Source organism: Pristis pectinata, chromosome 14 (assembly GCF_009764475.1).
Source record: "Pristis pectinata isolate sPriPec2 chromosome 14, sPriPec2.1.pri, whole genome shotgun sequence".
NCBI lineage: Eukaryota > Metazoa > Chordata > Chondrichthyes > Rhinopristiformes > Pristidae > Pristis > Pristis pectinata.
The window spans coordinates 429374-444112 of NC_067418.1; the positions used below are offsets into that span (position 1 = coordinate 429374).

Below are 14739 nucleotides of genomic sequence, written 5' to 3' on the forward strand. Positions count from 1 at the left end.
TGGATCGCAGGAGTCCGAGGGGTGACATTTTAGAGGTTTATAAAGGGGAAAAAATAAGATAGTTAGAATGCTTTTCATGAGAGTCTAGAACTGGGGGGCACATGTTTAAAATGAAAGGGGATAAATTTAAAGGAGAGCATAGGGGAAGTCTTTCACACAGAGGGTGGTGAGTACCTGGAACAAGTGCCCAAGGGGTGGTGAAGGCAGACAGAATGACACTATTTAAAAGACATTTGGACAAGTACATGGAGAGGAAAGGGAGAGGGACATGGGCCTAATGCGGCCAAGTGGGATTAGCATAGACAGGCATGCAGCACAGTCGGCACGGACGAGATGGGCTGAAAGGGCCAGTTTCTGTGCTGAAAATTCATGACTTTGAGGTTTTTCTGTAAGGCCTTGAAAGGGAATTGTGCAGTAATTTTCACAGCATAAAATTCATGAATTAAGAGCTATAAACCTCTCACCTGTGTTCAAATTCACTAATAAAATTTTCATACAGCTGAAAAAGAAAACAATCTAATTATAGAAGTAGAAAGAGCAAGTTAAAATAATTATTTAAAAATGCATCTTGACCAAGCTGCCTACCTTAATTAAACCATCGCCAGTGGCAAAGCAGGGGTTTTGGACAAAGTTCTGCAGTTGGACAGTGAGCTGGTGCCAGAGTCTGCGGTTCGAAAGGGCAGTGTGAGAAAGAGCAGAAAAACAGCAGCAAAACCCAACACAGCACAACGTGGATGCGGAAAATGCAAGACAGACCCACCCTCTCCTTGTGAAATCAAGGGAACCTCACAACAACACATGATCCCACCAACAGGACAGACCCACCAGAGGCAGTGATCCTGGGTGGCATCAACACCAACCCCAAGGTCTGTGTGGTAGTGGTGGTTATGGTAACGGGTCAAACATGGGGGGGGAGGAAAACTCCCCCAAATTAGCATCCATCATCATTGGCTCAGCTGACGGATCAGATTAGTTTACTGTCATATACACCAGGGTGCAATGAAATTCCTTGTTCGTGTAACAGTAATAATAAATACAACGTGCAAAAACAATGGAAATGGCGTAGACCGTTAGTGCAATCTGGTCGTACAAAGAGAAATGCTGAAGTGACAATAAGGCAATAAATGAGAGTGGAGTTAAGAGTCCGAGAATGTGGCAGCACCACTGGGAAAGGGGTGATTAGTTCAGGAATCCGATATCAGTGGGAAAGAAGTCTGGACGTCCAGACTTTAAAGCTCCTGTATCTTCTCCCAGAAGGTAGGAGAGAGAAAAGGGAACGACCAAGTGGCAGGTGTCCCTGACGACACTGTCAGCCTTCCTGAAGCAACGCACGGTGAAGGTGGACTGGATGGAAGGAGGTGAGGAGCCTGTGACGGACGGGGCAGTGTTTACCGCTCTCTGCAGGTTCTGTCGGTCCAGAGCTGAGAGTTACCATACCAGGCTGAGAGACAAGCTGAAGGGATACTTTCTATAGTGCATCCAAGTGGTGATGTCTTGGACCACATACAAATTACAAAGGAGGAAATATTGGCAGTCTTAAAGCAGATTAAGGTGATAAATCCCCAGGGCCTGACCGAGTGCATCCTCGGACCTTGTGAGAAGCTCGGGAAGAAGTTGCGGAGGCTCTTGCAGAGATATTTTTTTCACTTTTAACCACAGGTGAAGCTCCGGAAGAACAGAGTAGTGTAGTGGTTAGTGTAGCACTTTACAGCGCCAGCGACCCAGGTTCAATTCCGGCTGCTGTCTGTAAGGAGTTTGTATGTTCTCCCCGTGTCTACGTGGGTTTCCTCCGGGTGCTCCGGTTTCCTCCCACATTCATACAGGTTAGGAAGTTGTGGGCATACTATGTTGGCGCCAGAAGCACGGCGACACTTGTGGGCTGCCCCCAGAACACTCTACGCAAAAAGATGCATCTCACTGTGTGTTTCGATGTACATGTGACTAATAAAGATAGCTTATCTTATTTTATGAAGGGCAACAAAGACAAACCAGGGAACTACACACTGGTGAGTCTGACATCAGTGATGGCTAACATACTGGAGGAGATTCTGAGGGACAGGGTGTACCAGCAGTTGGAGAGACAAAGTCTGATTAGAGATAGTACGGCTTTGTAAGCAGGAAGTCACATCTGACAAATCTGTTAGTTTTTCAGAGGTAACCAAAAGGTTTGGACAGTGGATGTCAATATGGACATTAGCAAGGCATTTGACAAGGTCCCTCATAGTAGGTTGGTCTGAAAAGTTAGATCGCATGGGATCAAGGGAGAGATAGTAGATTGGATTCAGAATTGGCTCAGTGGTAGGAAGCAGAGGGTGATGGTTGAAGGTTGTTTCTTGGACTGGAGACCTGTGACCAGTGGTGTACCTCAGGGGTCAGTGCTGGGGCATTTGTTGCTCATTATTTATATACATGATCTGGATGTGAATGTACATTGCATTGTTAGTAAGTCTGCAGATGATACTAAAATAGGTGGTATAGTAGACAGTGAAGAAGGGGGTTCTTGATTAGTAAATGGGCTGAGGATTGACAAATGGCTTTCAATTCGGGTAAGTGGCAAGTGTTACATTTCAGGAAGTCAAACCAGAGTGGGACTTGTACGAGTGAATGGTCAGGCCCTGGGGAGTGTTGTGGGACTGAGGGACCTCGGAGTACAGGTACATAGTTCACTGAAAGTGGAGTCACAGGTAGACAGGTTAGCAAAGACGGCTTTTGGCACGCTGGCCTTCATCAGTCAGGGCACTGAGTAAAGGACTGGGATGTTATGTCATAGTTGTAAAAGATGTTGGTGTGACTGCACTGAGTATTGTGTTCAGTTTTGGTCACCCTGCTATAGGAAGGATGTCATTAGGCCGGAAGGAGCGCAGAGATTGATGAGGATGTTGCCGAGATTCGAGGCACTGAGTTATGGAGAGAGGTTGAGTAGGAGACTGAGGGGTTTCATTTTGAGGTGTGTAAAATCATGAGGGGCACAGACAGGGTGAGTGCGCTCAGTCTTTCCCCAGGGTTGGGGAATGAAGAGCCAGAGGGCACAGGTTTAAGGTGAGAGGTTCTATCGGGACCCGAGGGTGGCCCGTGTGCGGAGGGCGAGGCAGGAACGTCAGCACTGATGTGGCACCGGGACAGGTTCCCGGGCAGGAGGGTTCAGAGGGGCAGAGGGGCAGAGGCCCCCGGACCCCCCCCGGGCCCCGGGCTCCCCCTGGGCCCGGGCCCAGCCCCAGCCCAGTGACCAGACCCGGGGCCGCCGAGAGGAGGCCGAGCGCGGAGTCCCGCGGGGGGAGCTCGGGCGGGCGCTCACTTCTTGTTGTACAGCTCCTCCATGCAGTGCCATTCCCGGCCCAGCTCCGCGCCGCCGCCGCTCTGCTGCTGCTGCAGAAAACTGCTGACATCCCGCATGGCGCCTGCCGTCCGTACCGGAAAAGAAGGACCAGCTTCCGGTGTCGTAATCCACCCACCACAGGCGCCCGCTGCCCGTCCTACCGTAATCCATGGAGTATAGGGGCAGAAGGGTCTGCTGACGTAATCCAAACACCACAGGCGCCCGCTGCCCGTCCTACCGTAATCCATGGAGAGAAGGGGCAAAAGGGTCTGATGACGTAATCCACCGACTACAGGCGCCCGTCAATCCACACTACCGTAATCCATAGATAATAGGGACAGTGGGTCTGATGAGTCATCCACCCACTACAGGAGCCCGTCAGTCCGTTCTACCGTAATCTACCTAGTACAGGCATAGAGAGTCTGTTCTACCGTAATCCATAGCGTGTAGGAGCTGATGGGTCTGCTGATTTAACTGACCTTCTGCTGTACCGTCATGCGCACAGATCGGGATCTGTGTGAACTACCGTAATCTACCTAGTGAATGTGACCTGGAGAGGGGGCGACGCAGGAGGCGAAATAAACAAGTACCGTAAAACACCGACATCCGTAATTAACCTAATCCCGTACAACAAAAACAGCGGAGACAATGTCCAATGAAACACACCAGGCCTGGGCCCAGCCCGTTCTTTAACGTCATTAAATGCAACGAAAGTATTCCTATTACAGCGCGTATGTTGTGTTTTGTGTCTTGTTGTTGGGCGGCGTGTCTTGGGGATTTACGGTAGGTCGGCGTTCTGTCACGTGATGCAACCGGGAGCCCTGCAGAGTCGGAGGTAAAAACGAGCCGTGACTGAGCATAAAGAGGGAGCGCCGCGCCGTGCTGAGGGAGCGCCGCACTGTGCGGGGGGGGGGGCGGTGCTGAGGGAGCGCCGCACTGTGCGGGGGGGGGGGGGCGGTGCGGGGGGAGCGCCGCACTGTGCGGGGGGGGGGCGGTGCTGAGGGAGCGCCGCACTGTGCGGGGGGGGGGGGGGCGGTGCTGAGGGAGCGCCGCACTGGGCGGGGGGGGGGGCGGTGCTGAGGGAGCGCCGCAGTGAGGGAGGGGCGGTGCTGAGGGAGCGCCGCACTGTGCGGGGGGGCGGTGCTGAGGGAGCGCCGCAGTGAGGGAGGGGCGGTGCTGAGGGAGCGCCGCACTGTGCGGGGGGGCGGTGCTGAGGGAGCGCCGCAGTGAGGGAGCGCCGCACTGAGGGAGATCGCTGGTTATTTTCTCCGCACAGGCTGTGGTCAACTTTGAACCTGCAGCAGCTGAGTATTGCAGCAGTTTCAGACCGAAGTCCTGTGTCGCTGAGTTTCAGCTGCGTGTTTTGAGTTCATCACCGTCACGAAGTTGCTGGGCAAGTTCTACCCAACAGCACCGATCAGATGGGCAGTACACGCTGCCCCAGCAACGGTGCCGCACTGCACGGGAGTGACTTTGTGGTGAAGAGAGTGGGACTTCGACTTGAGACCGTGTCCCTCTGAGGCACAGCTGATACCCGGGTGAAATAATTGTCTTTGTTCCCGTTTACAGGATGCGTTTTGCAATCTGTCTTCGAATTCTCTGCACTCCGCCGCGTCTATTTGTCCCTCCGCAGTTGCAGTGTAAATTCAGCCGTTTCCAGCATTTCCGAGCTGAGACTTTGTCTGAAGCTACTCCAGACAGACAGTCGCACAGGAAGACTTCAAGGTACGTAGAATCTCCACAGCACAGACAGAGTTGTGGCCTCGCCAGTGTTTCTTGCAATTTCGACGACCTTTCTGAATTCGTACTCTTTTTTTCTGTTTATGAAACCCAGGATAAGGTCAGTAACTGACCTCTGAACATTGCCTTCTCACACTCTGTGTACACCCAGGTCCTGTTGTTGTACTGCACCAATTCATAGGTACTGTTTCTTGCCCCAGCTCCTATTTAAAACAAAATGGTCAGTTGCAGCCCCCAGCCTTTCCCCACTGTCCTGTGTTCCTTTGATGCCAATCCATTTCCCTTTGGAAGGTCCCAATTGATTTGGTTTACACCTGCCTTGCAGATAGTGAATTTCCAAGAATAGTAACTTTGTTCTTTTAAAGTTTCTCTATTCATTCCACTGAATTCAGAAAAATCGGTAAAATAAAACTTGGCACTTTATCCTTGACCATCAGCTCTTGGTATTGGTTTAATATTGTCACTTGTACCAAGATACAGTGAAAAGTTTCTTACAAACCGATCGTACAGGTCAATTCATTGCACAGTGCAGTTACATTGAGTTAGTACAGGTAAACACAATAACAGTACAGAGTAAAGTGTCACAGCTACAGGGAAAGTGCACTGTAATAAGGTGCAAGGTCACAACAAGGTAGATCGTGAGGTCATAGTCCATCTCATTGTATAAGGGAACCATTCAATAGTCTTATCACAGAAGCTGTCCTTAAGTCTGGTGGTATGTGCCCTCAGGCTCCTGTCTCTTCTACCCGATGGAAGAGGAGAGAAGAGAGAATGTCCCGGGTGGGGTCTTTGATTATGCTGGCTGCTTCACCAAGACAACGAGAGGTAAAGACAGAGTCCAAGGAGGGGAGGCTGGTGTCCATGATGCACTGGGCTGCATCCACAACTCTGCAGTTACCGTACCAAGCCGTGATATGTCCAGATAAGATGCTTTTTATGGTGCAAGTTCAGTAAAAGTTGGTGAGAGTCAAAGAGGAAAAACCAAATTTCTTCAGCCTCCTGAGGAAGTAGAGGCGCTGGTGAGCTTTCTTGGCCATGGCATCCACGTGATTTGACCAGGACAGGCTGGAGAGGACCAGGAACAACCGTCCTCCATTCTCTTCTCTGTACCACATCTGCTAAAGCTTGTATTTGCTGCAAAGCCACAGCTTCTGCAATCTAACCTGGAGCTGCTGTTCCCTTGTCCCTGGATTCACAGCTCCAATGGCCTGGGTTTGATCCCAACCTTCAATGCTGTCTATGTGGAGTTTGAACATTCTCTGGTGATTTCCCTGGGTGCTCCGATCTCCTCCCACATCCCAAAGACGTGTGGGGTGGTAGTTAATTACCCCTAGTATAGGTGGGTGGTGGTAGAAGAAGCAGAGGAGGTCAGGGAGGGGTGGAGAACTTAATGGACATGAATGAGAAAATAGGTGACAGGAACATTGGGACGATGGGATTTGACAGGAATGTTCTGTGGCCCAGCATGGACTTGATGGGCCAAATGACCTTTCATGTTATAATAATAAGACTTTAAAAATGAGAGGAATTACACAAAATCAGCCTCACTGGAGATTTGGTATCAGGCAACATAATGGGCCTGAAGACTGATGTTCCTTACCTAGTGACCCTAAAAAGTGAATGTAGTAGTTGTAATCTTCCAAAAATCCTTGGATTCTGCGGAAGTACTTTTCAGGTTGAGATCCTTCATCAGGACTTGGACAGTCTTGATGCAGGGTCTCAGCCCAAAACATCAACCATCCCTTCGCCTCCACAGACACTGCTTGACCCAGAGTTCTTTCAGCAGTTTATCTTTTGCTCTAGATTCCAGCATCTGCAGTCTCTTGTGTCTCATCAGGGTGTTACCTGGATTGAAGCAGTTTAGTTACAGAGAGAGATTAAATAGGCTAAGTTTTCTTCCCATGGAGCAAGGGAGGCTGGGGGGGGGGGGGGGGGGGGGGGGGGGGGGGGGTGACCTGATGGGCAAGGGTATAAAAGGGTATAGCAAGGTGTGGTTTATAAGAGAGAAGTGGGTGGGGTTATTGAGAGCAATTTCAGACCCTGCATCAAAGGAAAGATGTGCTGGTCCTGGAGAGGGTGCAGAGGAGGTTCAGAAGAATGATCCCAGGAATGAAAGGATGAATGTGCAAAGAGCCTTTGATGTCTGGGCCTGTATCAGATTTATCATCACTGACGTACATTGTGAAATTTGTTGTTTTGCAGCAGCAGTACAGTGCAAGACAAATTACTACATTACCAAAAAATAGTGCAAGAGGAATACCAAGATAGTGTTCATGGACCGTTCTGAAATCTGATGGGGGGAAGGGGAAGAAGCTGTTCCTGAAACATTGAGTGTGGGTCTTCAGGTTCCTGTACCTCCTCCCCAATGGTAGTAACATGAAGAAAGTGTGTCTCAGGTGGTGAGGGTCCTTAATGAGGGATGTTGCTGCCTTGAGTCACCACCTTGTGAAGATGTCATCAATGGTGAGGAGGGTTGTGCCCATGATGGAGCTGGCTGAGCCTATAACCGTCTGCTATGCATCAATAGAAGTTGGTGAGTGTCAAAGGGGATATGCCAAACTTCTGAGGAAGTAGAGGCACTGGTGAACTTTCTCAGCCCTGGCATCTACGTGGTTGGACCAGGACAGGTTATTGATGTTCATTCCTAGGAACTTGAAACTCTCAACCATCTCAACCTCAGCACCGTTGATATCGATTGCTGCATGTACACTGCCCCCTTTCTTGGTCAATGACCAGCTCTTTTGTTTTACTGACATTGAGGGAAAGGTTGTCGTCATGACACCTACTTCTCATGTCCCCATGGCAATATTCACATCCTTTCAAGTGTGGTGCCGAGATCTGGAGGTAGAACTCTAGCTGTGGTTTAACCAATGCACTGCTGGTTCAGTGTAACATGCACTTGTCTCCCCTTAAAGCCCAGGAAGACATCTGCTTTACCAAGTGCCCTCCTGTCCTGTTGCTCCACACCCATTAGTTCTGTGCCCATTGATCAATGTTGTTCTTTCTGCCATGAACCTGCTGAATTCCAGCTACCTTTCCCCACCCATTCTGCCCACCTCTTGCAGTGTCTTTTCACCTTACTCAATCACACTTCAATGTCTATCATCTGAACATCCTGAAATTTTACTACCCTGTGCCCCCATATTCGGGTCCCATCAACAAATAGCAGTGGTCCCTGCACATCCCAGGGAACATCCCTCCCAGTCTGTTTTGTCAATTCCCTATCCAACTTCCTTTCATTCCAAGTCTGCACCAATCCTGTTTTATTCTCTCTCCATTGGCATCAGCTGAATATTTTCTCTCTACAGAAACCACTGTGTGAACTCTCAGTTGATCTCCCCTCCGGTCCGGTACATCTTCAGTGGAAGCAGCAGTGATGAGAAGGTGCAGTCACTGCAAGACATAACGAGGCTCATTCTGAGCAAGAAATGCAGCAAGGTCGTGGTGATGTGTGGTGCAGGGATTAGTACGCCCAGTGGAATCCCTGATTTCAGGTACAAGAGTCAAAGCTGACCAGCTGTGGGTTCTAGTGGGAGGGCAAAATGCATGACTGACGGTTCTGACTGGGAATATTAGCCAATGAAATCAGATGCTTGCCCAAGCCTGATCATCATGCACAGGTGGTGAGTGTATCTACTGCCCTCAGAGTGACAGGACAGAACAGGGGGAATAGTGTCCAATCTGTGCTGTGCCAATCCTCAGACTGTGTGATGGGATGGTGTAGAGGGAGCTCTACACCAAGAGATTCTGAAACCTGATCAGGCTCATTGCCTAGTACCAGGTCCAGAATGGCTTCTCTAGTCAGCCTGTCCACACAGTCAGGAATCCTTCCTGGACACCTAACAAACTCTACCCCATCTATCCCCTTTACACTAAGGGGGTGCCAATCAATGTTAGGAAAGTTGAAATCACTCATGACAACCCTGTTATTTTTGCACATCTCAAATCTGCCTCCCGATCTGCTCCTCAGCATCTCTGCTGCTAATGGGGCAGGGTGGGGGTGGGTGGTGGCTGTAGAATTCTCCCAATAGAGTGATCGTTCCCTTCCTGTTTCTGACTTCCACCCACACTGACTCAGTGGACTATCCAACCAGGATGTCCTCCCTTTCTACAGCTGTGATACTGTCCCTGATCAGCAAAGCCACTCTCTTACCTCCATCCCTATCCCCTTTGAAACATCTAAACTCTGGAATATCCAGCAGCCATTCCTGCCCTTGTGACAACCAAGTCTCTAATGGCCACCACATCATAGTTCCATGTACTTACCCACGCTCTAAGTTCATCAGCCTTGTTCCTGATACTTCTCGCATTAAAGTAGACACACTTCAGCCCATCCAACTGACTGCAATTTTGCCCTTTCAACTGCCTGTCCTCCCTCAGTCTTTCTACACTGCATCTACTTGTACACTAAATGCACCAACCTCTGACCTATTGCTTGGGTTCCCATCCCCCAGCTGAACTAGTTTAAACCCTCCCCAACAGCTCTAGCAAACCTGCCTGCAAGAATATTGGTCCCCCTCCAGTTCAGGTGTAACCTGTTCCTTTTGTACAGGTTGTACCTTCCCAATGATCAACAAATCTGAAAGCCTGCCCTTGCACCAATTTCTCAGCCACACATTCATCTGCCAAATCATCCTATTCTTACCCTCATTGGCACAGGCAGTAATCCAGAGATTACTACCCTTGAGGTCCTGTTTTTCAGCTTCCTACCCAACTCCCTATAATCCCTCTTTAGAACCTCATCTCTTTTCCTACCCATGTCATTGGTACTAATATGTACTACAACCTCTGGATGTTCACCCTCCCCTTCAGAATGCTGTGGACCCAATCCAAGATGTCCCTGACCCTGGCACCAGGGAGGCAACATACCATCTGGGAGTCTCTTTCATGTCCACAATCTCCTGTCTGCCCCCCTTACTATGGAATCCCCTATCACCACTGCCCTCTTCTCTTCTGCACCACATGACCAGGCTCAGTGCCAGAGATCTGGTCACTGTGGCTTTCCTCTGGTAGGCCAACTTCCCCCCCCCCCCCAACAACAGTATCCAAAGGGGTATCTGTTATTGAGGGGAATGGTCACAGGGGTACTCTGCACTACCTGCCTATTCTCCATCCTTCTCCTGAGTCATCCAGCTACCTGCCTCCTGCAGCTTCAGAGTGACTGCCTTCCTATAGCTCTTTAACTATGTACTCCTCATTGTCCCATAGGAGCCAAAGGTCATCCAGCTGCAGCTGGATGCACCACATGCAGATGTAGTTATCAGGGAGACTGGATGTTTCCCAGAACTCCATCTCAAGCTGAACACACCACTGACCCTGGAGCCATTCTCACTACTGTCCTGGCACTAAAGGGAACAGCACAGCAAGAAAGAAACTTACCAGATACTTACCTTCACTTCTTCACACCAAAGTCTCTTGAGCCACTACAACAATAGCTGCTTTGCTTACATCTGCCTTGCCTTTATTTGCTGCTGTTAATAAAGCCAATCAACTGGTAACAATTTGCAAATGTGCCTCATTTAGACTCCTGCAAGATGAAACTCAAGCTCAGGCACAGAGACTCACCTCTGTTCAAAGGTCCTGCTCCAACTCTGGCTGCAATTCCTGACTCTGCAAGGCGAAACTCAAGCTCAGACTGAATAAACCCACAAAGTTCTCTCTATCTAACGATACCCTTAGGAAATGTTTCCCATACCAGAAGTGCCCATAACTAGAGGCCATAGATCTAGGGCAAAAACAAGAAGTTTGGGAGATCTGAAGAGGAATTTTCTTCACCCAGAGGAGAGGCTGAAATCTGGAACACATTCCCAAGTGGGTGATGGTGCAGAGACTCAGAACACACAAGCACTAATCACCAATGTACAGATTATAATAGACCAAACGCTGATAAATGGGATTGGAATATCTATACTGTAGGCTATATTTGTGCTGTACAAACACCTGATAAGCACCATTTTAATTTTGACATATGGTAGTTTATTAGAACTACAGTGTACAGCATCTCCAGATGACAGTGTAGATTTTAAGTCATTTGGAACTCTGAAGTCAGTAGCTCAGCAGAAATTCCACCATCCAAACACATGCAGAAGGAGAAGGGAAGCCCGGAACTACTTCTCATCAACCCATTTGGTGGGTCATCACCGACTGACGATCTCAGTCCTCATTTAGGGTGGATGTTAATCACCCCAGCAACCAGCAGCCCAAAAACAATCACAAACATGAGGACAGACAGAATTGTGGCTGCCAGATTCAGTGCTTTGGATGTGGAACCATAATGGTTTGCGCTGTAAATATCTCCCAAGACTTTCTGGTCTCTGGCCTGCAGATAGAACAGAAAGAATATCAGTACACGAGGCTCCAGAACTCAGCAGCACTCACTGCAGCTGGAAATCATGGAAACCCAACAGCCTCCAGCAAACTGACTGAAGCATTCCCACCCACGTTGCCACAACAGACAAACATCTGCCAAACAGAATGCCTGTAGAAGGGCAGGGCACTGGAACCACTGTTCTTCCTTGAAAATAGTCACATCTTTTTAAAATCACCGTTGGATCCTTCCAACAGGAACTTTTGGTTAGGCCACATTTGGAGCATTGTGTGCAGTCCCAGTCACTACATTACAGGAAGGATGTGGAGGCTTTGGAGAGGGTGCAGAAGAGGTTCACTAGGATGTGGCCTGGATTAGAGGGCAAGGGGAGGTTGGACAAACTTGGTTGTTTTCTATGGAGCATCCAAGGCTGAGGGGCAACCTGATAGAGGTACATAAAATTAGAGGCATAGGTAGGGTAGACAGTCAGTCTTTTTCCCCAGGGTGGAAATGTCAAATAGTAGAGGGCATAGGTTTAAGGTGAGAAAGGGAAGTTTAAAAGTAGATGTGCAAAGCAAATTGTGTTTTTTTTAAAAAAGTGGTAGGTGCTTGCAGTGCACTGCTAGATACAATAGCAACATTCAAGATATATTTACACAGGGACAAGATGCAAGGAATGGATGGATATAGACCACATGCGTCTTGATGGGATTAGTTTCAATTGGTTTGATGGCCAGCACAGACATGGGCCAAAGGGCCTGTGCTATAACAGCACTGTTGATGTATCTTCAGTAGAAGGACTGCAGTGGTTCAAGAGAGCAGCTCACCACAACCTTCCAAGGGGAATTGGGAATAGTCATGAATAGCCATGAAGTCAGGAGATCTGTATGGTGCTTTAGTTCTAATATTTCCCAGCATCAGACCTCTAGACTCTGCAGATACAAGCCCAGGCCTTTCTCAAGGCAATTTGCCCATTCCAGCCATTAGTCTAGTATACATGTTCAAACAACCTCTAAAACATTAAATAAACCAGTAGTCTTCAGCTTCAAGTTCCTGGGCCCAACACATTGATGCAATCATGAAGGCATGCCAGTCACTCTACTTCATTAGGAGTTTGAAGAGATTTGGTATGTCAAAGACTTACAAATTTCTACAGATGTACAGTGGAGAACATCCTGACTGGTATGGAGGCTCCAGTGCTCAGGATCACAAGAGGCTGTAAAGGGTCATAGACTCAGCCAGCTCCATCATGGGCACAACCCTCCTTTCCATAGAGGACATCTTCAAGAAGCAGCAGTGCCTCAAGGAAGCAGCATCCTTCATTAAGGACCCTCACCACCCAGTACATGCCCTCTTCACATTACTACCATCAGGGAGGTGGTACAGGAGCCTGAAGACCCACTCTCAATGATTCAGGCACAGCTTCTTCCCCTCCACCATCAGATTTCTGAACAATCCATGAACACTACCTCATTATTCCTTTTTTTGCACTATTGATTTTTTTTAAACCTGTAGATTTGTTTTTGCACTGTACTATTGCTGCAAAACAGTAAATTTCATGTCACAGTGATAATAAACCCGATTCTGATGGGTCCCATCCACAGTCCCCATGTGGTCTTACCAAAGCCCTACATACTGAAGTACATCTCCCACCTATAGCATTCAATTCCCCCAAGCATCAAACAACATCAGTAGCTTTCCTAATTACTTATTGTACATGCATACCAGCCTTCTGCAAGTCACCAGATCCCTCTAATCTCTCACCATTTAAATAACATGCTGCTCTTCCAACTTCCCCTATCACAAATGAGAATGTCACTTTCCCACATTATAGTCAGATCTTTGCCTTTCTACCTCCTACGCTACTTTCCTACTGACCTTTGTCAACAAATTTAGCTGCAGTACTTTCATTTCTACAATTTGGGGAGGTCGAGGCCCTGGTCTCAGCAGCACACCCCTGGTTACATATGGTCAATCAGAAGACTGAATTATGCTTCTTCTGGGCCAAACACAGGAAATTGAGTCTAGCTGGTGGGCACCATGGTCAGCATGAACTGGTTGGGCCAAAGGCCTGTATCCATGCTGTGTTGCTCTATGACTCTGGCTGGAGAGCAGGAAAGTCAGTCTTCTGAACACAAATGTTTCCTGCTGTACACAAGCAGTTATTTCCCATAAAATCTGATCCACTACCTTATCAGATCTCTTCTGGAAATCAGACTACAGATCTGGGTCAATACAGAACCTGTTCCTTCTCTTGTAACTCATTATCGCACATTAATCGTCACTGAGACCCAAGACCCACCCAACCAGTTAAGTGGCTCGGGAAGATTTCATTCCAGAGCAGGACAAGGATTGACTTTCTGCGAGTGGAAGCAGCCGCTGTAACATCGCAACTCCCAACAGGGAAAAGGAGCCAAGTTCAAACAATTGTCCTACCTACACCTCCCCTACAGGGCCACGTCCCAGCCCATGACACCTCAGTACATGAGCAAAGAAAGTCACACCTCCAACAGGCACTAATGAACTCAGGTCACTGAACAACCACTGGAAACAGAGGTCACAGGTTAATGTTTAAAGTTACAAACTCACCTTAACAGAGAAGACCAAAGCCAGGAAACCAAGGCAACAGAAATTGCAGTAAGCAAAGTTGAAAAGTGACCAGAGAAAGTGGTCCCTGACGGGTAGAGCAGCTGTCCCGAGAGTGATTGTTGTCGACGGCACCTCAGGGCGATGCTGGGATTTGGGCAATGAAGCCAGTTCATTCTCCAGCAATAGCTCAGTCATTTTGAACTCTATTGCAGCTTCTAGTCAGTAGGCAGGAAGTGGGGAGGTTTGACGTCAATATAAAGGGTGTCAGCAAACTCTTTGTGCATGTTGCTGCACGAAGTAATTAACACCACACCCTGTGATCAACAACCTTCAGCTGTGTGTGCTGAGGCAGCAGAGGATGATTGGTTCTCCCTCACTATATCTCAGGCTCTGTCCTTGAAACCAATTATCTCTCCACAACTGATGGAACAGAAACACAAGAGATTTTGAGGATGCTGGAATCTGGAGCAACACACACAAAAAGTGTGTGTCAGAGTCCTGGTGACTGTTTATTTCCCTCCACAGATGCTGCCTGACCTGCTGAGTTCCTCCAGCACTTTGTGTGTTAGAACATAGAACAGTGTGGCTCTGTCCTACGTTCACTGTTCTCATTCACTCCAGTGTTTGATTGGCGCCTCGTGGGGACTCAGCTGAAGTTTCAGTAACAAACAGACGGAGAGTTTAAAGTGACAGTCACAGTCTGGGGCTCAGTGCCAAGTATCACAGAATGCTTGATGTCAGCCTGACCCCACACACTGTGTCACTGCCAAGCCCAACGCTTGGAGCA

General features: G+C 48.5%; 3 protein-coding genes across 6 annotated transcripts in view; 1 reads left to right on the top strand and 2 right to left on the bottom strand.

Annotated features, from left to right (window-relative positions):
- psmd13 (proteasome 26S subunit, non-ATPase 13) overlaps positions 1-3454 on the bottom strand; it is a 28267-nt gene extending 24813 nt beyond the window's left edge. Inside the window, exons 1-3 of the mRNA XM_052029533.1 lie at positions 3296-3454; positions 586-664; positions 465-499 (exon numbers count right to left, since the gene is read on the bottom strand). Of these exons, the coding sequence (XP_051885493.1) occupies positions 465-499; positions 586-664; positions 3296-3393 (212 nt within the window). The 5' untranslated portion in view covers positions 3394-3454. The remainder of the gene's footprint in view (positions 1-464; positions 500-585; positions 665-3295) is intronic.
- Positions 3455-3589: 135 nt separating this feature from the next.
- sirt3 (sirtuin 3) overlaps positions 3590-14739 on the top strand; it is a 30509-nt gene continuing 19359 nt past the window's right edge. Inside the window, exons 1-3 of one of the 4 annotated variants that reach the window (XM_052029536.1) lie at positions 3636-4151; positions 4886-5041; positions 8365-8550. In XM_052029536.1, coding sequence (XP_051885496.1) covers positions 4123-4151; positions 4886-5041; positions 8365-8550 — 371 coding nt within the window. In that variant the 5' untranslated portion in view covers positions 3636-4122. Of the gene's footprint in view, positions 4152-4885; positions 5042-8364; positions 8551-14739 lie in introns of all 4 variants that reach the window. The other 3 variants (XM_052029534.1, XM_052029535.1, XM_052029537.1) reach the window with 3 other exon arrangements.
- Positions 11010-14194, bottom strand: LOC127577894 (dispanin subfamily A member 2b-like). Its single transcript, XM_052029538.1, has 2 exons — positions 13953-14194; positions 11010-11375 (listed from the first exon to the last, which is right to left on the bottom strand). Exons 1-2 carry the CDS (start codon positions 14145-14147, stop codon positions 11217-11219), a joined length of 354 nt encoding a protein of 117 aa, XP_051885498.1. The 5' UTR covers positions 14148-14194; the 3' UTR covers positions 11010-11216.

Excerpts from the sequence above, each read along its gene's own strand:
- LOC127577894 (XM_052029538.1), bottom strand. The coding sequence starts at position 14,147 with ATGACTGAGCTATTGCTGGAGAATGAACTGGCTTCATTGCCCAAATCC. Across the intron at positions 11,376-13,952 it reads CTTTGGTCTTCTCTGTTAAG|GCCAGAGACCAGAAAGTCTT; the intron begins GTGAGTTTGTAA and ends TTCTATCTGCAG.